The following is a 23093-nucleotide window of genomic DNA, read 5'->3' as shown; positions in this document are numbered from 1 at the left end:
GGGAAAATAGTGTCTATTAAGTGGAAAAAAAAATTAACTCTCTGAAGTAATGAGCCCAAATGACTAGGTGCAGTAAGCGCTATTTAATTAAAATAGAAGAAATGAAATTGAAAGTAAAGAGACAAATATGGCAACAGAGCTCTCTCCAGGTGGTGGATTTATGGATGACCTTTTTATTCTTTGTGCTGGAAGAATCTCTTTTTGATACATAGACTATCTATTTTGCCTTTTTTTAAATTAAAGATTTTATTTACTTATTTGACAGAACAAGTGTGTGTGCACGTAAGCAGAGGGGGAGGAAGATGGAGGAGAAAGAATCTCGAGCAGACTCCACGCTGAGTGTGGAACCCAACTTGGGGCTCCATCCCATGACCCTGAGATCATGATCTGAGCCTAAACCAAGATTTGGATGCTTAACTGACTGAGTCATGCAGGTGCCCCTATTTTGCCTTTTACACAATAAAACCTACCAAACGTATTTGTGGAATGAATAAATCCATATTATCTTTCTTTGGCCATATAAAAATCTGAGATCTATATCAACAATTTACCTTTTTTTTGTTTGTTTGTTTTTTCGTTTCCTAGAAAATGCTGGCATGCAAGGCGGCCAAGTTTCATTTTGAACTTTCCCCTATGGAATCAACATAGAATATCAATGTTCTAGGGAACAGGGACTCCATAGATTTCCTACTCTGCGGGCTCAGCACATAAATGTTCAGAACCGAATGTGGGAGGTTAGTTACGCAGATGAAATAAGGACAACACACTGTGTAAGTCAAGAGGCCGTAAAGAAAATCAGAAAGCGAGGAAGAGATGATTCTTATATTCTTATGTTGTTCTCCTCAGGTAAGTCCCTCAAGTAAATGCTCATGGCACCTGCCCTCGGTTTCGTCACATATGAAAGAGATGACTGACAATTCTGAATAAGCAGTCTTGGAATGTCATACTGAGGTTAAGACATGAACTGCGGAATCCCACCCATGATAACACAGTATAGAAATTTCAAAGGCTTCTGATACAAAGTAAGTGACTACAATGACACAGTAGGAAAAAAAAATGAGACTATTTTTAAGGTGATTAATCTGAATCCATATGTACACAAATGCAGACCCTGGGAAGGAGCTGCCCTATAAGTACAGACATTTCTTCAGCACAGACCTACAGGCGCCCACATCCCTTCTCCGCAACTTTTGGACTTGATGGACAGTGCTTGACACAAAGTAGGAACACGGCAAACTATTTCTTTCCCTTTTCTATTCCAACTGCCCATTTCTCTGGAATGAATTCAAGAGTTCCAGCTAAAAAGTAACCCATGCAGAGGGAAAGAGACTTGTAAGTTTTTGGCCATGTTTGTTTATATAGCCATTTCTAAAATGTATCAGGGATAGCCCACTGCCCATGTTCAAGTATGGGGAAGATGGCGTAATTCATCTGCTGATGTCCTAAAAGCATACTGTAGGTTTTTCGTGTCTCTTTTCTTATCCACTTACCCAGCCCCACGGCGTCCCACCCAGACTCTTTTTTGTGCTTTTATATCCGCTACAGTATGTTCTGGCTTCTAATATAGGCTTTCTTTTTAAATGAAAAGCAGAGGAGGAGGAGGAGGAGGAAGGAGTCTTTACTCTGGATTTGGTAACTGAAAAAATCCTTACAGTTCATGTCCCTTCTTGAATCTGCAATGGGGTTGGTAAAGCTGAGGATTAGAGAACATCGGCTCTTCAGAGATGCAAGCGGTATTAAAAAACAAACAAACAAACAAAACCACCACAGTATAACCCCTAAATCCCCAAACAAAACCATGATGTGTTCCAGCATACTACAGAAACGATACTCGTATCGATAGCAGACATACGTGTGTGCACACATTTCTGAGCCTTCCTAGGTCACGTGCTGTAAGGGTCAGTCCTTCACGACAATGCTGTGAGGGAGGCAGTAGGAGCGTCTTCACTTTACAGGCCAGGGAATGAGGGTTTGAGAGGTTGTCACTGTCCCAAGGTCACCCAGCCAGGAGTAGAGAGTTAGAATTTGCACCCTTGGTTAACTTGACATAATCATTGTTTCCTTAGGGCTCAAGAGACTGAGAGTATAGAGGATCTTAGTCTTCTTTTAATGTTCTTGGCTTAACTGATGGTTACAAAAAGTTGGCATGTTAGGGTATAAGCAAAATCTTATGATTTGGTCTGGGTTTTTATTTCTCCCATTGATTACCTTAGTGAAACCAATGATGGTCTCCTGTGGATGGATGACTGGGATTTTTTTGGGCAACTGAACTCTCTGGTGGATTTGGAAGAAAATCCAGAAAATCCATGTTGATATATGAGTTCAATTTAAAATTTTTAGGGATACCAAATGATATCTGTGGTTCCATGATACTTACGTCCTTTCTCCCTTTGCATGACGATGTGAGTAAATCCTTCACAGACGTATTTGCAAAAATTGATAAACCATACAAAATTACAGTATTTTAAAATAAGAAAGAACCTTAAAGATAATCCAGTCTTGCGCTCTCATATCTTCCTAGGAAACCTGAAGCTCCTCTCTATCCTTGAATTCTTTGAGGCTATGAGAGTTGGCAGCACTGGTAGGAACATTTTTTTTTTTTTTTATCGATTGGTGAAATATTTTATAATCCTCTAATTTAGGACTTCTGTACTCAAATGTTTAACTTACCTCCAAATCCATCAGGCACATATGTTTTAAGAACAATATTGCAGAAAATGGTTGGCAGTGATAATGGTTTATTTCCCTCGTTTCGAAGGGAAATGTGTCGATAGCCTGCTTGGAGGCCATCCAGAGGAAGGATCCTCTGGCCTATGAGCCTGTTGTTGTCGTCATACACTGCTATTCTCAAGACTGCCAGGTCAGGGAGGATTACCTGCAAACAAAGAATGGTACCTTTCAGGGGTATTTTGGAAAGTTGTCCCCAAGAGCCCTGACTCGAGGAATCTGAACCATACCCACGCTGTCCTTAAATGTGCCTTTATGGTGAAAAGAAGCCCAAGATTGATCTGGATTCCTGAAGGATACTGTCCAAGCTGCGGTATCCAAGCCGTTGAGAAAGCAATTGAACAGGCTTCCTGGAAATCATCTCTTTGAAAATTTTAGATGAAAGGGATGTGAACGATTACCAGTCCAACCCTTGTCATCTTTGCCCATCCCCATGCATAAAAATGGACAAACAAAAGGAGGCCCCGAGAGATCAAGTGACTTTCCTTAATCTCTGAGATCAGAATAGCTGGGCCTGAAATCGGGGCCCTTGCCTTTGAATCCTGTGGTCTGCCTCCTACCTGGGCTGCTTCTCTGCTTTTTAGCTTGGCCTATTTTTGAGAATATGGAAAGTATCTCTGAAGAAATGTTCCACGTATAAAGGACAACGTACACCGAAATTTGGATTTTCCCTTTTCCTTGCACTCCCAATATTTTGGGATATTAAATAGGGTGAGATGGGGCAGCTAGAAACATTAACTTATATCTAAGACATCTACTCTTGCTATCTTCAAAATAAATAAAAGGACATAAAATCTGAGCTCAGCCAGCAGAATCCTAATTCAGATATAAAATAGCAACAGGACACAAGAAAATCCCATGTTTTAAATCAGGAATGACTTTTTATTGGCTAAGAACAATGAAGACATCTTAGCTAGTTTGAGTACTGTATCTAAGGCTAGACAATGGATTGGTTGTCTAGTTCCGCCTAGAGATTATAATTTAATCGAATTTCAAGACGATGAAGAGGAGAAATCAAGTTCAAATTCATCCAACTTCATTTGCGCTATCGTTTCTCATGTGGGTAAAAGGGGGCTTGCCTTGTGAGATCAGTGCAAAGACCAAAAATATTAAAAACCAAAGAGAACAAAAAGTGAAATCACTTGGTCCTGACGAAAAGCAATTTAACTTCTGAAAAACAGTGAAGGGTGTAGAACTGGCATCTTGTTTCTGGGGCCAGTAATCCTATATGTAAAAACCAAGTCTGATGTCTCCTCACTCATCAAAAACAATGAATGTCTGAAGTCAACTTTCTGAATTTCTAGAAATGTATCTAGGGATTATTCATGCCGCCAAAGAACACTGACCACACCGACAACAGATCCAGCTATAAAGAGCTATTAAAAAAAAAAACAAAAAAACAAAAAAACAAACTGATGGAAGAAAAGAGGCCCATGACAAGTCATATCCAATTTCCACCACACCCTGTAGGAGAGAAGGTCACAGTGGGGGTTGCATGGAAATAACCGTGCTCACATAACAAGGGGAGCCTGAATCTCATAATGGCTTGTTTCACTGAACTACTAATCTTCTGTAATCTGGTTTCTGAAAACCAGTTGGCCAATTCTGAAACTGCTAATCCTCATTTCTGTTAAGCTAAGAAGCCAAAGATCTGTGTTGGAGGACATGCACATGGAACAGAAACCCTGGGCCTGAAGCTGCAGCAAGAAGCTATTCTGGTTGGGATAACAGAGCAAGTGAGAGAGAAAAACAGCTCTACCTGGAGATGGCACTACCAATGCATGGATTTTTCAATACATCTTACACCGACAAATGAGAAACAAAGGGAAAACATGATTACAAGATAAAAATGAAATCATTATAGAGTATGACTGTGATTGGTCTGGGGATCAAGGTACAATGGTAGGAACTCCCCCCCAAAACCCAAAATAGCACATGAAGTACAGACTGTGGGGGTGGCGACGGGTTTCACACTTTCTAGAGGCACAGGACAATACCAGCTGATCTATTTAAGGACATTTATTGGTCTTACTTTTGGGTTCACCATCCTACCTGTCCTCTTGGCTAAAGGAGCATTGCAAGTTACCAGCCACTGCCAGGGCAGAAAACTCTCCAGTGTGTATGATGCCCACCAGTGAGGACACATTCTAAGGACCACCCATCTGGAACTTGAGCATTGCCACACAGAAGATGGGCTCCTTGGAGGAGAAAAGGAGAGCCACAAGGACAAGAACAAACAAAAGTAACAATCATACAGCATCTACAGAACTTACCCACTGGAAGAAGAGAAGAAGACAACATTTGGGGTTGTATAACTGCCCCATATCATGTAGTGTCTATGTAGCCTATGCACTAAAATGTGGCCCCTGAGTTAGCACAGCGAGTCTGACACGTTGAAAGTACCCTACCTTCCGGAACACAAATGATTCTTCATTGTAAACTGGATTGAGTCCGTTGTTCATTACCATGCGAGTTCGGAATTCCTTACGTATGGTGTCGGTGGGCAACCCATACATATCCACTTCTACGTATGTACCAATTTTCTTATCTGATAAAAACTGACCTGATATGACCTGCAGCAACACAGAAACAGGGTGAGAGAGAAGTCAAGTCTGTGTCATTATCAAGAGCAATGAATAATCCAGAAGTAAGAAATCGTCTGTTCATCTTTAGAAATTTTAGTTACCTATGGAAGTAATGTATTCATTCCTTACTAAAACATTATTGAGCAACTACTTTATACAAAAACAAAAAACAAACAAAAAAACCCTGCTCAAGACAGAGGTTCTGATGTTGAGAACTGTCTATAAAGAGAAGACAGAAATGATGAACCCTATAATACAAAGAAATAATGTACACAAGCAGCTTAATTCCACCTAAATGTCCACAAAGTGATGGGTTCAAATATGCCCTAGGATCCCATCAGAGCTCTGAAATTCTGCCCTCTTACACTTTATTAAATTCTTTTATAAGTCTTAGAAAGAGATGCAATAAAGAAAAAAGCAATGTTAAAATGCCTGTTGCCTGTTATCCTTTACCGATATCAACAATGGTCCGAGGTATATACTTGCAAAGTCCATCATTAAATTCCATCTACTATAAAGCCATGGACAGACTATTTTTCATTTACTTTCCAAAGGAATATATAGCCATGTAGCAGGGTTTCTTTCTGTATTATTGAATAGATCATAATTTCCAAAGTTTTTCGAGGTAAAATCTGACATACAATAAACCGTACATTTTAAAGTGTACATAAGGTCCATTTTGACGTATGTGCACATGTGTGAAACTGTCACAGTTTTCACTTTTCCAGAATGTCATGTAGTTGCAACCATACAGTACAAAGTCTTTTCATTTGCTTCATTCCCTTAGGAATACACACAGAAGTTTCCTATATGTGTTTCCATGACTTGCTAGCTCCTCTCTTGTCAGCACTGAATGGTGTGGGTGCGTCACAGTTTATGTATCCAACACCTAATGAAGGATATCTTGGTTGTTTAATTTTTGGCAATTTTGAATAAAGCTGCTACAAATACTTCTGTGCAGGTCTTGTGTGGATGCAAGTTTTCTATCCATTTGGGTAAATACCAAGGAGCATGATTCCTGGATTATAGGATAAAAGCATGCTTCTGAAGTGGCCGCCCCATTTTGCATTCTCACCAGCAATGATTAAGAGTTCCTACTGATCCATATCCTCCAGTAGGTACTTTTTCGATCTGGTGTCTTCTGCTGAATGTAGCTAATAGTTCCACTAGGGAACAAAATGCATCTCTTAGGAAGAAAAGGGGCAATCGCAAAGTTGAGAGCAACAAATGGGCGTTGTAACTTGACATTAAATATTTCAATGTGGCTTCTTAAGGCTTTTCCAGGACCATCCGCAGACATGTTTTTACAGTTCTGAGACAGCAGGGGGCTTACCTGGACTGAGCAAGTGGCTGCAATAACCCCATCGACAGGAGTTTCAGAGAAGGGATCGAATGTTCGATCGGGCCGTCTCATGAAATCTGGTTTGAGGAGGTACCTGGTGGGACAAAAGCAAAGAAGGAGTTTATTAGTTGCATTTACGATGACTAACACACTCATGCTTCAGGACACTAAGTACTTCTTTTCTCCTGTCTCTAATTTAAGAGCTAGGGTTTTAGGTAGAGGGGTCTAAAGATTGAAGAAACTATTCCTTTCCTACGGATAATCCTGAAGAGAGGCAGGAAACGAGGAATGCTTTTAGATTCCAGGCTCAGTGACACCAAGCTTCCTGATGCTATTACATTCTCTTGAACTTTTTTATGCCATGGACCTCCTTAGATACTTACTCTCATGCACATAAAATAAAATACAAGGAATAATAGTGAAAAACCAATTATATGAGCTCTAGTTACTAAAATATGAGAGTAGGGGCACCTGGGTGGCTCAGTGGGTTAAGCCTCAGTCTTTGGCTCAGGTCATGATCTCAGGGTCCTGGGATCGAGCCCTGCATCGGGTTCTCCGCTCAGCAGAGAGCCTACTTCCCACCCCACTCTCTTCCTACTTGTGATCTCTCTTCTTTGTCAAATAAATAAAATCTTAAAAAAAAAATATGAGAGTACATGATATCCCACTTTGTGTTTTAATGACTGCATTGAATTATGAGATATGATGCTAAGTTGATAACTATAATTTTAAAGTACTGATATGCATAAAAATATTTTGTGAGATCTGTAGCAGTAGTAATGATACAAAAATATCTGTGATTTACATTGGTGTCAGAGTCACAGGTACTGTTAATAGTACTGCAGATTGTTGTCTTTGTTCACAGTGAAAAGAACTATGAAATTTCAAGTTAGAGGCAGGTGAACATAAAGATGTAATTATTGCCCTATTTCTAGCTAATGCCATTAGGCAAAAAAATGGAATAAAAGGTATCTAGATGGAAAGAAAGAAGTAAAACTCCTCTTCACAGATGACATGATCTTGTATATAGAATATACTTAAGGAATTTACCTAAGGAATCTACTAAAAAATGATCAGGGGGTGCCTGGGTTCAGTTGGTCGAATGTTTAACTATTGGTTTTGGCTCTGGTCATGATCTCATGGGTCATGAGATTAAACCCACACTGGGTTCCACGCTCAGTGGGGAGTCTGCTTGAAGGCCTTCTCCCTCTGCCCCTCCCCTAGTTCATGCTCTCTTTCTTTGTAAAATCCTTCTAAAATCTAAAAAATATATATTTTTTAAAAACCCATCAGAACTAATAAATGAATTCAACAAGGCTGCAGGGTTAAAAACCAATATACAGAAATCAACTGTACTTCTAAATACCAACAATGAACAATCCAAAAACTGAAATTAAGAAGATTCCATTTATCATGGTACCAAAAAGAATAAAATACTTAGGAATAAATTTAACAAAATAAGTGCATGTTGTTTGAAAGCTACAAGACACTGTTGAAAGATGTTAAAGAAGATCTAAGTAAATGGAAAGACATCTTGTGTTCATGGATCAGAAGACTTAATATGGTTAAGCTGGCACTATTCACAAGATTGATATACAGATTCAATCCCTATCCAGATTCCAACTGGCTTCTTTAGAAAGTGACAAGCTGATCCTAAAACTCAAGGACCAAGAATAGCCAACACACCCTTGAACAAGAAAAACAAAATTGAAGTTCTCCTATTTCTCAATTTCAAAACTTTCTGCAAAGCAACAGTAATCAAGGCAGTGTGGTATTGGCATAAGGATGCACACATACATCAATGAGATGGAACTGGGAATCCAGAAATAAATGCATGTATCTATGCTCAGTTGGTTTTTGACAAGGATGCCAAGATTATTCAAAGAGGGAAAGAATATTCTTTTAAATAAATGTTGCTAGGACAACTATAATGGCCGCATGCAAAAGAAGAAAACTGGTCCCTTCCCTCACATCATATACAAACATTAACTCAAGATGGACCAAAGACTTAAATGTAAGAGCCAAAATGATAATTTTTTTAGAAGAAATATAAGGATAAATCTTCATGACTTGGCAATGGCTCGTAGACATAACATCAAAAGCATAAGCAACAAGAGGAAAACAAAAAGATAAAACTAGCCTTATCATAAAAACCTCTGCACTTCAAAGGACAATATCAAGATAGTGAAAAACAAGCTATAGGATGGGAGAAAATATTTGTAAATCACATACTGATAAGAGGTGTGTGTCTATGATATGTCAAAAACAACCCAGTTGACAAGAGGACAAGTGATCTGAACACATATTTCTCCAAATAAGAGAAACAAATGGCCAATAAGGACATGAAAAGATGCCTGGTATCATTAGTTTTGAGAGAAATGCAAATCAAAATCACCGTGAGCTGTTACTACACACACATTAGGATGGCTATAGTAAAAAAGTCAGATAACACTAAGTATCATCAAGTTCATGGAACAAATGGAACCCTCATACATGGCTGGTGGGAATGTGAAATGACACCAAGACAGTCTGGCAGTTCCCCAAACAGTTAAACAGAGGTGCCATGTGACCCAGCAATTCCACTCTTAGTAAATACCCAAGAAAAATGAAAATACATCTACACAAAAACTTGTCTGTGCATGTTAGAATAGCATTATTCCTAATAACCAAAAGATGGAAACAATCCAAATGTCTATCAACATATAAGTAAATATATAATACGGGGCATACCCACACTATGGGAAATGACTTGGTAGAAAGAAATGAAGTACTGATATGTGCTACAGCATAAACCTTGAAAGCATAATGCTAAGTGAAAGAAGCCAGTCACAAAGACCACATACTACATGAATTAATTCCTATAAAATGTGCTGTCTGTACAAATACGGAGAGACAGAGAGTAGATGGTGGCTGCTTATGGCTGCGAATAGGGAGCAGGGGTTACTGGGAGGTGATGGCTAAAGGGTATGAGTTTTCTTTGTGAAGTAAGGAAAATGTTTGGAAATTGACCCAACTCCACAATGTCTGTCCTTTATCTCCTTTGGTTACAGTCACATAATCAGACCTCAGCCAGATTCCATAACTACCCTGAACTTGTGTCAGACTTGATCTAAGAAAAAAAATTTTGTTTTTACAAAGGACTATAACCACAGGTAGGAAAAGTCCATCCTAACCTGAACAGCAGATAAAGGACAATAAACGTACTTTCCCCCAAACTATGGGTTTACTTTTAAGTATAAAAGAATCAAAATTAGAGGGATCAAGTTTTTCCTATTCTTTAGGAGTGTAACTTTTACTGATTTTAACTCTAGATGCTGTCAAATTTATTATCTTTTAAAATCCAACCAGAAAGGATTCTGGGGCATGACTTTTCTCCTTAAAGACAAACTCCAAGTTCCATTTTTGTGGTTTTGACAAAGTTGTCATTTGTTGTTATCTTCTAAGTTTGAGCAAAAAAAGTGTTAAAATAACCACACATTCAACTTAGATGTAATCATCAGTAAAGAACCTCCAAGGACAGCACTGATTTTTATAAATTGAAGATATACAGAGTTTTCAGAATCATTCAAATATTAAAGATGATTTTGAACTTTCACCTGTCTCCAAGAGAATGTAACCCTAAATATTAATTTAAAATCTAACTGCACAAAACACATGGTTTCCTATATTTACAGTTTTAGATTTGGGACCCCCCCCCTTTTTTGTGGCTAGTGTTAGACACTGGAAAATATGATGATATGGCAAAAATTGAAGTCTTAGAATGGAAAGTAGATGAGAAACTACAATATTAACACACACTACTTCAAGCGAAGCCTACCAGCAATGACAAAATATCGGCCGTTAGCTTCAAGGGGATGTAAGAGAGGATGGTTCTGGCTCTCACAAGAAGGGGAACATGGATTCCAGTTGCATGGAATGAGGGATTTGCCTCCTGAGAACAGCAGGGGCAGGGGCTCTCTGGAGCTTCCGTACTCTCCATTCCCCACAGCCATTTCTGAAGGGACCTTTCTCACCAAAAATACAAAATTGTGATGCTGATGATTTCTGGGTGCCCAAAACATTCTTCCATGTTCCTTCCTTCCACATCTGCTTAGAAGAAAACTCCTCTGTGAGAGCGTGAACCAATACAAAATAAGAAGTGCCAGGGGAAAAGGGCAAGAAACCGGAGTCCAATTCTCCAAGGCAGGCAGCCTTCAGTGTAATGTATTGATCTTATATACTTAAAAAATAATAATAAATAAAAGAAAGCATGGAGAAGTTTGACAGGGCCAGGAGGTAAGTCCTGGCTTGGGGGTGACACTGAGCCAGCTTATCTTGAAGGGGTGTCTGCTTGGGGCCTGTGGGGACCTGCGGATGCAGCAGAGGCCGCCACTCACTGGTGCCCGTGCAGGTCCAGGGAGCCCCGGTCATCAGTGGGACCTGTGTCGTTACACAGTGCTCTGAACTTAGAAGAGTTTTGTGTCTAGTTTAATGCTCTGCAGCTACTGTCTCGAAATGCTTAAAAATTTGTGAACAAGGGGTCTTTATTTTCATTTTGCACTGGGCCTCACAAACCAACCATAGCTGGTCCTGCCTGGTGTTTTTTGGTACAGAAAATAAATTCATTCCAAGCACCCAGGTCTGTGTGGTGGACTTGGGCAGAGACCAAAGCCAATGACAAGTGAAGGGAGCCTTTGTAGGGTCCTGGAAGGCAAGAGAGGAAGAAAAGAAGGGCCTTCAGCCAGGTGGGTGGACAGAAGCCATAAGAATCAGAGGATGGAGTCATAAGGAAGGACAACCTATTTCATCACACCCAAGATGGCGCCAATTGTTTAATACTCCACCATCTTCTCTACCAGCAGGAAAGCAAAATGGCTGATTGTAACGATAAGACCGTCATGGATTTCAAGACACATTTCACCCTGAGAAAGTTCTACAAAAAGTATGCATCTTTGGATCCTAAAACATCCTACTATGTTGGTCTCAGCCATGCCAATTTCCTCTGAAAGTATGCAGACTTGAGAAATTAACTTGCTCTGTCTTGTTTCCTTGGGAATTATACAAATGCCTTCCATTTTTATACCTTTAGAAAGGAGTCTGTCATGAACTACCACTCACTTTCCTACTGGAAATCACACTTACTGAGCTCAGGGGCACAGCCTTCCAAAAGATCAGCCTGGAGAGCAGACAGGGAGTCCCGGGCAGGTTCCCAGTGTTTTGTTAGCATTGGTGGATTCAGAGGGTGTGCATGTGCTTTGCAACACTGCTGTTCTCTATACAACCACTACCGTTTGCCACCCTAAGCCTAAACAGTTCAGAAGGCCTCTGTACACCCAGCCCTCAGACACGCCAACAAGGAGTGTTTAACAAGTCCCTGCCGGTGGGTGGGTGAATGACAAAGGCAACATAGGGAAAGCCAGAGCGTCCTGGATGCCCTCGCTCCCCGGAAATACGCCTGCGTGGCCAGCCCCGTGTTTACCAGCTATGACCGCTCCATCGCCGAGAGTGATGGGATCGAGAAACACACACCTGAGGAAGATTCCTTCCCTCTTCCCTGCTGGTGACAAACTCTGCCTCCGGGAGGGGAAAGGGAAAGGTGGGGGATGGTGACACATGACGGAACATGACTGTCAATGGCTCTTCAAGGTGGGGCGCCCCACTGAACAATCCTATTTTCCTAGTCCCTCTGATGGGACGTAGGTTTTCGGTCACATCACTCCAACACTTCAGCATGGAATTCGGGCTCCAGCAGCACCATGCTTGTCTGGGAACACATTTTAGAATAAGCAATGGTGCCTAAAGGGAGACATTGATTGTGTGAACCCGGGCGAAACAGGAAGGGAAAGGAACAGAGGGCATGCATACAGCTCCTGGTGGGACCTCGTGACCTGGCAACAGTCCCCCTCCCCGTGGAAGTACTGGCTGTCGGACAGCTGCAGCCAAGAGGGCAAACTTTTTAGTGGGCCACAAGGGAGGCTCTGAGGAGGGAGCGCCGCAAGGGGTCGGGGTGTCTGGTATGAACCAGGAGGGCTGGGCTTCAGTGTGAGCTGTCATCCCCACACCACCGCTGTCCCCTGCAGCCTCGCTGCCTCAGTTTGCCTCCATCAATTTACGTGCACCGTCTCCTGGTGATGAACGCTGTGCATTAAATACAACAGAGCTGTAAAGAATTCTAAAATGCAGGGGCACCTGGGTGGCTCAGTCCACTGAGCATCTGTGTTGGGCTCAGGTCATGATCCCAGAGTACCAGGATCGAGTCCTGCCTCGGGCTCCGTGCTCAGTGGGGAGATGGCTTCTCTCTCTGCCCCTCCCCTCACTCATGCTCTCCTCTCTCTCTCCCTCTTGCTCAAATAAATAAATAAAATCTTTTTTCTTAAAAGATTTATTTATTCGACAGAGAGAGAGACAATGAGAGGGGGAATATAAGCAGGGGAAGCGGGAGAGGGAGAAGCAGGCTTCCCGCTGAGCAGGGAGCCCGATGCGGGGCTCCATCCCAGGACCCTGGGATCATGACCTCAGCAGAAGGCAGATACTTAATGACTGAGCCACCCAGGTACCCCAATAAATAAAATATTTGAAAAAATAATTCTAAAAATGTGTATTTGGCAGTTTTCTTTTGAATTACATAGTTTTTACTTCCTTCTGTAGTTGACATATAACATATTAGTTTACGGTGTAAGACTTTGATTTCTTTCAAAGCACACAGCAGAGGAAAACATAACATATGTGCCAGCGATGCATGTGGGGGTCACTCATGGGTGGAGGTACACGGGTGGAGAACCGTCCGGCAGGAGGAAGAGGGGCAAGTGTGCACTCTGAACCTGTGACAGCTGAAAAATGTTATCTTGGCTGGCTGTTCTTAGTGATAAAATTGACGTATTCAACCAGGGAGGCCAAGAATTTCCTGACAGTAGTATTATGGATGGGACGGCACTCCACGGGATTAATTTAGAGGCTCGGGGACAGATGCATGAAGGAAAAAAAAAATACGGCCACACTGGTTTTCTTCTCCACAGAATTTAACTTCACATTTTCACTTAACCTTTCCGTGTTGTGTTCCACATTACAAAATTAGGAAATCAACATTTCTTATTTCACTCCTTGGTTCACAGATGTTAAAGAACGCCAGTTAAGTAAACTAGAACAATATTCATAGCATTATTTTTTGATAACCACTCTTTACAAGACATGCAAAAGAATCAAGACAGGACAAAGCTTTCTTTCTAGGTGTATTACATTCAAATTGACATTCATAACTTCCTTCCATACTAAATCAACTTCATTCCTCTGTGTGTCTTAGAGAAAATACATATACTTATTATCTATGTTTCCAGGTAATGTCCAAATGGGCAGGGATCATTATTTGTCGTAGCTATAAAAACCTCCACTCTTGAATTTAAAGCGAGGGAATTAAATTCAAGTGTGTATGATAAACTGCTTAACTTATGGTTCAATTTTTAGGGGGACAATTCTGCTTAATAAACTGGGTAGATGAAAAACATATACTTACAAATACAATCTATCTAGGGATTTCAATTGTTTCTATCCCATCCCTCAAACTCAGCTTAAATTGAGCAGCCCTTAATTAAAAATGACACAGTTCCATTACAGCTGTAGTATGGGTTTAGGAACACAGTGACAACAGTTTAAATCATATTACTCACCCGCAGGATCCATTATACTCAAATTTTCCCTGATTCAATTGCATCGCTAAATCTGTCAAGAGACAAAAATAATTTAGCATCTCATCTCCCTGCACAAAGAAGACCACGATGGGTGATTTTAAACAATGGAAGTCAGATACGCATCCTAGACTGGAAGGTCTTTTTTAACATTTCAAGTTACGTCTGGGTCTGTTGTGCGCACACGACCCTCTTCCCTGTTGAAATCATCTGTGTTTAAGTCAAACATAAAATGTGTTTTCATAAAGATCATGCTAGAATTGCATTAAAAATTGGATTCAACATATGAGTCAAATGATTGTCCAAGCAGTGTTGAAATTATAGGTGTCCAACTGGGGAGAATGTATCTAACGGTCACAGAGGAAGGATTGGCTGCGGACATTCCAGGAAGGTCATAGGAGTACAAACTCGATTAAAAACAAAAAAATAATAATCCAGGTAGTATCATGGAAAAATTAGTGGCTTGTTCCTACTTTTAAACCTAGGGAGAATTCTTCTAGCAGTGTCTACGCTGGCAGGGCATGGCTTGGGATTTTTCGCTCACAAGTGGACACAATCTTCCCTTTTTTCATTAGCAAAACAAAACAAAACAAACAAGCTGATAGATTTTTTTTTTTTCCTTCTTCAGCATGTTGAGGTTGATCCTAATGTTATAGAATAAAACACATGCTGACCTAGTGAATAAACTGGTTTAGGCTAATTTAATCCATATAATAGACTGACAACTGAAAATACAACTTGACCTCCCCCACCCCCCACCCCCACTTTTTTTAAAAAGTAAAAGCAGCACTCTATTTTATTTGGTTTCTGCTAGAAATATTATGGGCTTGTACTGTATCTGGTCATAGCAAGGACTGATGGGGATGTTGTGCAGACATTTGACCCCAGCTTCTGTCCCTGAGAACTCATCAAAAGTACTGTTGAGCCCACATTTATGGCAAAGGGATGGAAGTCAAGAGAACTTTTGGTCAGGCCAGATAATAGAAAACAAGGTGGATAGAAACTCTCAACGTATGGTGGATGGACTAGAAAAGGAAAATGCCCCCCAAACCAGGAAACATGGGAGGCACCGCCTTATACAGCAAAGGACTGAACAAGAAAATGTTCTTGTTTTGCCAACTTTAATGACCAGGCTATGGGATTAACCACAGCATGTGAATGGTTTTGTGGCATATTTCTTACCTCTTTTAGGTAAACAACTAGAGCCCAGAATTTTTCTACCTCTGATCTTAAAATTGTGATACTTGGCTCTTAAGCAGACTTTAAAAACTTGAAAAAAATTGTTTATGCATTTAAAAAATTCACTCCTCTCCTTCCAGGGAGGGGGAAAGATCATATATTGGAAGCCTGCCTTTGAATACACTTTGGAGGACCAAGTTACGGATTAGTGCCTCTAAGAATATATAAATCATTACACACTGTTCTAGTGGAGTTTACTCTTGAATATTCTGTACTTTTATGATGAGATGCTGTGTTATTGATACCTGCTGAATGTTAACAGGGAGAAGGGTACTTTCTAAAGGAGAAATGAGTCATAGTTCCTAACAGAGATACTCAGATTTTTCTCATTTAATTCTGTCTCTGGAAAAGAAGATAAGTTTGATCCGAAAAAAAGAAAAATTAAAAATATTTTGGAAAAGGGGACAATGTTTGGCAGATTAGTTGTGGTATTTATGAAAGGAAATTCAATTTAAATCAAAATATTTTATCTTCCACCCTTTACAGGGCTCTATTTTTGGTGTTTCGTATCTCACCATTACATAAATCCAACATCACATTGTTTTGCCATATGTCTCCTTCCTTTAAAAAAAAATGCCCACAGCCAATGGATGGCAATGGTTGGCACCATCCTGTCAAAGTGTTCTCCTGGAATTTGAGGTCACTGGACATCAGTTCCTACCTGGGGTTTGATAGTTCAGTGAAACCATCTGGCAGCCAGCATTCCAGAAAATCTGAGGCATGTAATTACTGGAATCGACCCGGCCTCCCTTGGGGTAAATGCGGCTCATTTGCCGTTTGTTATAACTGTGTAACTTATTAAGGAGAATGAGGGGAGAAAAAAGAGTATTCCAGAAGTAATAAATACACAACAAAGGCTAGACCAACAATGACAAACACGAAGCTAACAGAGAGGAAATTTCACATGTATGAGTGAGGCTGAGGAGAAAATCCAGAGTTCACTGTGTAAACAATTCACATTTGGGCAGGTTTTCACAGTTGCTGTGGTCCTTCACACAAACTATTTTATTAGCTCGACAACCACAATTATCTATTCGCCATTCATCTGTTTCAGAGACTCCCGCCAAACTTAAAGGGCACTGGCCGTTTACTCCATTCACTACGTAAGGATACTTCACAAATTCAATGGCGTGCGTCTTCAAGTAGCCCAGGCCGACGGACTCATTAAAAGAAGACATGTTATAATGAATATTGCGCTCTGTAAAGAAAAATAAAGATGCACTCAGCAATGCTTCCATCCAATCTTGTGGAAAGACAAGCAATAAATGTAATTACATCTCAAATCACGAGGCTTTGGAGGCAGGTGTTCCATTATGTTATCAGTACTGCCTACGTTCATTAATGTCCTGGGGCTGGAGACAGATGACTTAAATAGTGATGTATTAAATCTGGAGTCATGAAACAAATTATGTGTATATGGCCCACACAGCCACCCCCAAGATATGTCTATTTGATGACTAGGGTGGCTTCTCCAGCCCAAAAAACTGATTATGAAAGTTTAAAAATCCTGTGGATATTTCTGGAGGTCTGCTTTTGATCAAAAGGGGTCTTCGTGAAGATCCAAGTTAACAGGATCCAATGGTACGTTAAAAAGATTATCCACCATGACCAGGTGGGATTTATCCATGGGATGCAAGAGTGGTGCAACATTCACAAATCAATCAATGTGATAGAACAAATCAGTAAGAGAAGAGAGAAGAACCACACGGTCTTCTCAATTGATGCCAAAAAAGCATTTGACAAGATACAGCATCTGTTCCTGATTAAAACGATTCATAGTATAGGGACAGAGGGAACACTCCTCAATTTCATAAACTGTCTATGAAAAACCCACAGTGAATATCATCCTCAGTGGGGAAAAGCTGACAGCCTTCCCTTTGAGATCAGGAACACAACAAGGATGTCCACTCTCACCGCTGTTGTTCAACATAGTACTAGAAGTGCTAGCAACAGCAATCAGACACCACAAAGAAATAAAAGGTATTCAAATTGGCAAAGAAGAAGTCAAACTCTCTCTCTTCGAAGATGACATGATACTTTATATGGAAAACCCAAAAGACTCCACCCCCAAACTACTAGAACTCAGGAAACTCAGTAATATGGCAGGATACAAAATCAATGCACAGAAATCAGTTGCTTTCCAATGTGGATGGAACTAGAGGGTATTATACTGAGCGAAATAAGTCAATCAGAGAAAGACAATTATCATATGATCTCTCTGATATGAGGAAGTTGAGAGGCAACGTAGGGGGCTTGGGGGGTAGGAAGAGAATAAATGAAACAAGATGGGATCGGGAGGGAGACAAACCATAAGAGACTCTTAGTCTCTCACAAAACAAACTGAGGGTTGCTGGGGGGAGCGTGGTAGGGAGAAGGTGGTTGGGTTATGGACACTGGGGAGGGTATGTGCTATGGTGAGTGCTGTGAAGTGTATAAACCTGGCAATTCACAGACCTGTACCCCTGGGGCTAATAATACATTATATGTTAATAAAAAAATAAAAAATTATTAAAAAAAAAGAAATTAGTTGCTTTCTTACACACAGGAAGATCCACGGAACGCAAGAGCCAACACTAAGAAATCTGCAGTACCTCAGAGCCACCCTGTGGACAATGTGGGGAATGGCAAAGCAATCTCGAGGCATGCCAAGGACAGGAGGCTATAGGCACAGTCTGTGACCCAAAACACAGTGAGGAGGAACGGGGCTGTGCCCAGAAAAAAAAAAAAATGGCGACAAGTCAGAGCACAGCTCAGCGGCATGACAGAAGAGAAGCAGACCAAAAAAGGCAATAGAATTTAACCTTTGGTGTTACCTTCAGCCACATGGAAACCTTGAAACTTTACAGGTTGTGCGTAGTTGATCATTGTAGACAAATACGGATGGATGTTAGTGGTAGCACCTACATATTTATAAGACGCCATCCATGCCTGTTCGTCTTCCACGGTCACCAGGCCCTACGAGCACAATGAAAGGAATATACATGTTGAGGACTCAGGTGGGACAGAAACCCGCTACAGACGTCCTCACGAAATACGACCTGCACGCATGAACTGAAAGAGAAAGACCTTTTCTTCCTCCATTTTGCTACAGGATAATTTTAAAAGCGCCTGTCTCTGGTGCCTGCCTGGTTCAGTCAGGAGAGCAAGAGACTCTTGGTCTCAGGGTCGTAAGTTCGAGCCACACGTTGGGCCTGGAACATACTTTAAAAAAAAAAAAAAAAAGGTTCATGTCATCATAGCTCCTAATAATATAAAAGGAGATAATAATAAAATATAAGGCTTCTCTCTTACATTTTTCTAAGATTGCCAGAGGACTTTAAAGGAAAGTATACTGAGGTTCATAGCAATCTATGGAAATATGTAGCAAGTATTATCATTTATAATCTCAAAAACTGTGGCACAAAATGGAAAAACAACTTCAGTATATACCAGAATCCCCTGGAGGGCTTGTTAAAACATATATTCCTGGACCTCATCCTTAGAGTTTCTGATGAAGTGAGTCTGGGGGGGAGGCCCAAGTATTTCCTTTTCATCTAGTTCCTAAGTGGTAATGAATGACGTGGCTGGTCTGGGGACCATACTTTGCTTAACACTGGTTTAGAATTTAAGCCACATATATAAGTAGTCTATGGTACTTTTTAAAAAAGCTTATTCTGAAAATAATCTGATAAACGACTAAAGAGGACATGTCAAAATTGCATCATTTTACATAGAGGTAAATTATTTTGGTTTATTTCTTGGTAAGTTGGAACAAAATAAACAACAAAAACAATTCCTTCAAAAATGATCCACATTTTGTTGAGAGCTAGCTCTGAAAACCTGATGAAGACTCACTTTATCGGAAAACTCAGAGGATGAGGTCCAAGAATTCATGTTTTAATATGCCCTCCAGGGGATTCTGACACACACAGAAGTTGTTTTTCCACTTTGTGCCAAAATTTCCTGCATCGACTGATACAGGCAGATGAACTACTTACTTAGTCCATTCCTATGGACCAGTCATCGGAATGGACTAGTGAGAAAAGTGGACAGATTATCTTATCTAATGATTTAACAATCTGAGCATTCTAAATCCTCAAACTATTTCACCAATAAAAGCCTGAGGTAAATAATCAAATGATGTAACTTGTTTTCATTTTTAGTCATTTCTTTATATGTCCCATCCACCCAAACAAGGGCAGGGGCCGCGTGACTCCTTTCTTGTGTATCTAATGATGGTAAGTAACACCAGGACCCTGTGTTGGGCAGTGGGCTGAATTCCTGCATGCACAACTTCATTACTGTTAGTAATCATGTGGAGTAAGGAAGAAAGTCCCACCCACTGACCATGTGAGAAGACCGGGGCCTTGGGGATGAAAGCGATTTGGTCGCAGCTATTCAGCTAAAACACGGCAGTGACCAAACACTAACCTCTGCTTTGTTGACCTCAATATCCTCTGAAATTCTAGAAGAGAAGTTCATGAACATGATGGCGGGGGGGGGGGGTTTGAGATCGATCGGTCTTATCCAAACTTACTCTTTACACAGTAAGAAGATAGTGTCTCACTCCAAATAAGATAGGGCCCCACAGACAGCCAGACATGATGTTCTCCAACTCCGAAGAACGGGAATCAAATTACAAGGCAAATATCTGTCTGCGCCTGCCACCAATCTCCCAACCATAACAAACCATTTGCCTGGACTCAGAGAAACCACTGTGCTACCATGAAGAATGTCAAAGAGGACAAAAGAAATAAAAAATGGAACTCGATTCATAATAAAGTCCATATCTAAGAACACCAAATTGAAGTCCTAGAATGCAGGCAGTGTAAAATTAAATTAAATTAGATTAATTAATGATCTTTTAAAATGCCAGTATAGTCGGAAACAAGATCACCTTCCTAGTACACTGGAACATGTGATGACCTATTAGGTCATTTTTATTTTCAAATTCGATGTGTTGATGATTATGCACTCTTATTATAGAAATGAAATCTCTAATGCCAACTAAGTGTCTGACTGTACTAAACACTTATTTTCAGGAAAACCATCTTATTCACCTGCCTTCGCTTTGTGATTTTTATCAGGATTTGCTTATTTCACCACTGTGAATAATTCTTTCTTTTGAAGACTCTTCCAATGAGATGCATTAAGCATGTGAATATGGTAAACAGTAAGCCTGACATTCCACGGGTGGAGGTGGGAGGGAGACAGGGTTAACAACATTTAGTACAAACTGTTCAATATTATGGGGGCACATCTGGTACTCTGTAATGAAAGCAAACTACACAAGGAAATTATTTTCTTACCTTTTTGTTGATTTCATGTTCAAGGTCATCTGAAGCCTAAATTAGAGAAAGACTAATTTGTTTACTTCTCTAAAGGGCAAAATTCCAAATTTACCAGCCATATATATGTTAATGTTTAAATAAATACGGGTAAGCCTGTTATTCTTTTTATTTGTGAAGGTAGAAAATTACTGATGACATAAAGCCATCAGCAAAATAAGGAGGAAAGATACAACAGCCTGACTTACACACCAGAAAAATAAATCTTAATACTGTCTCCTCTCCCTTCTTGATAGTCTTTCCTACTTAGATGTTTCCTTACAGTAGATTAATTATTTCGTCATGGGGTTTAGGAAATCATTTGATGTGGCCACCTGTCCTGATACGTAAAGGGCAGGCAAGCACGAATGGTTACTTGATTCAACACTCATGTGTGGGTAGTGATAAAGGCTTTATGTGGTAAGGGAGCGTCAAGGTAGGCACTGAGTCTTAGTAGGCATCCAAGAGTCCCAAAATAGAGGCAATACTCTCTATCAGAAAAGGGAGGGTGTAATCAAAGTGTTCCTTTGGCGTTGCTCTTCCAACACTCTCCCAATTTCAACTATTACCAAATGGATGCCCCTACCTACACCTTCAGCCACTGTCTTCAAAGATTAAGAATCCTTGCCCCAAAACATCACCATGAATACCATCCATTCTCCCCTTTCCAGGAACTCACAGACAGTTATGCCTTCTCTCCCTCTCGCAAGCCTAATCTCTCCCTCTCTATGGCCCCACTTCCAAACGTTTGCGAACACACTCCAGATTCATTCCTTCTAAAAATAACGCTCCCTTGACTCCTCTAATTGCCATTACCCCCAGCCTATTCCTTGCTTCCCTTTATAGCAAAACTTCTCAAAAGTATAGTCTCTACTCATTCACATCTGTCTGTTTCCGTGGCCCCCATCACACCCTTGCAACTTCTCTTTTCAAGGTCACCAGTGACCTCCATGTTGCCAGCACCGGAACTCTGGAGTCTTCTTACTGAGTTAATCAACAGTAGTCAAACACCAACCACTTTGCCAGGGTCCAGGAGGTGAGAGAAATGGGGAGGTGTTGGTCCAAGGGGACACGCGTCTAGTTATGAGTAGAACGTTCTGGGGATCTAACGAACAGCATGGTGTTCATAGTTAACATTTTACTGCATACTTGAAAGTTATTCAGAGAGCAGATTTTAAATGTTCTCACCACATAAACACACACACACAGGTCATTATTAGGCGATAAAGATGTTCACTTACCTTATTGAAATAATCATTTCAGAATATATACAGGTATCAAATCATCGCTTATACCCCTTCAACTTACACAATGCTATGTGTCAATTATATTTTAATTAAGCTGGGGGGAGAACACCTCTCTTCTTGTCTTCCACCTGTTCTCTTGGCTTCCTTAATCTCATCGATTTCCATCCTACCTCTCGGGCCATATCTTGCTGCTCTTTTCTGGCTGCCGTCTCTGCCTCTTCCCATAGGTCATCTCACTTATTTCCGTGGCTTTAAATCCTATCTCCTGAACTTCCAGTTTATATCTCTAGCCCCAACTCTCTTCTAGTTCTTCTAGTTCTAGATACAGGTGATGACGATGCTCACAACGGTGAAGATGAAAATGATAAGAGAGCAGCAGTAATGAAGGCCTTAATGGGAATGACCATGTGCTAGGCACCACCGGAAGCTCTTTACATATTCTAGACCCATCGACTCTTCAAAATGGACTGGTGAGGTAGGCGCTATCTTCACCTTGCAGTGGAGAAAACCTAGGCACTGGAAGCTTCAGTTAACTTACCTGAGGTTACACAGGTAGGAAATGAAAGCAGCATCAGGGGTCAAGGCTATGGGTGCCTTGGTGGCAGTGCCCCGGAGTATCTCACAGCCCTCAAACATCCTGTCCCACTTGAGACACTGAGTTCTTCCTCTTCCAGTCTTCCCCACTGTCCACCCAGGTCCTCAGACTCAGATGCAGAGAGTCATCTTGCTTCCCCTCTCACCCTCATTTGCCCACATTCAGTCCCTCAGCAAGTTGGATCATTTTTGTTTCCTCAGTTGACCTTGAACCCACTCAGTCCTGTTTCTACTGTCCGGTTTAAGCCTCAGGGTCTGGCTGAGTGCAACAGCCTGGCCTAACCACTTTGCCTGCGTTCTCTCTTATTCCCTTCTAACCAGTCTCCATATGGCAACCCTAGTGGTTTTTCAATAACCCCTATCAGGCTGCCCTGCTTCCTTCTTTGAACATT

General features: G+C 40.8%; 1 protein-coding gene across 6 annotated transcripts in view; it reads right to left on the bottom strand.

Annotated features, from left to right (window-relative positions):
* The window catches only part of PLCB4 (phospholipase C beta 4), a 413791-nt gene that overhangs the window by 42808 nt on the left and 347890 nt on the right, over positions 1 to 23093 (bottom strand). For 4 of the 6 annotated variants that reach the window (XM_032859166.1, XM_032859167.1, XM_032859169.1 and 1 more), the window contains 8 exons: positions 20843 to 20878; positions 18368 to 18509; positions 16668 to 16752; positions 16216 to 16340; positions 14298 to 14349; positions 6646 to 6748; positions 5136 to 5300; positions 2671 to 2875 (listed from right to left, as the gene is read on the bottom strand). In XM_032859166.1, coding sequence (XP_032715057.1) covers positions 2671 to 2875; positions 5136 to 5300; positions 6646 to 6748; positions 14298 to 14349; positions 16216 to 16340; positions 16668 to 16752; positions 18368 to 18509; positions 20843 to 20878 — 913 coding nt within the window. The remainder of the gene's footprint in view (positions 1 to 2670; positions 2876 to 5135; positions 5301 to 6645; positions 6749 to 14297; positions 14350 to 16215; positions 16341 to 16667; positions 16753 to 18367; positions 18510 to 20842; positions 20879 to 23093) is intronic. The other 2 variants (XM_032859172.1, XM_032859170.1) reach the window with 1 other exon arrangement.

This window comes from Lontra canadensis, unplaced genomic scaffold (genome assembly GCF_010015895.1).
Source record: "Lontra canadensis isolate GAN:19392208 unplaced genomic scaffold, GSC_riverotter_1.0 scaffold16, whole genome shotgun sequence".
NCBI classification, from domain to species: domain Eukaryota; kingdom Metazoa; phylum Chordata; class Mammalia; order Carnivora; family Mustelidae; genus Lontra; species Lontra canadensis.
Note: the sequence above shows the minus strand (reverse complement) of the source record. Positions and strands in the feature narration are given on the sequence as shown.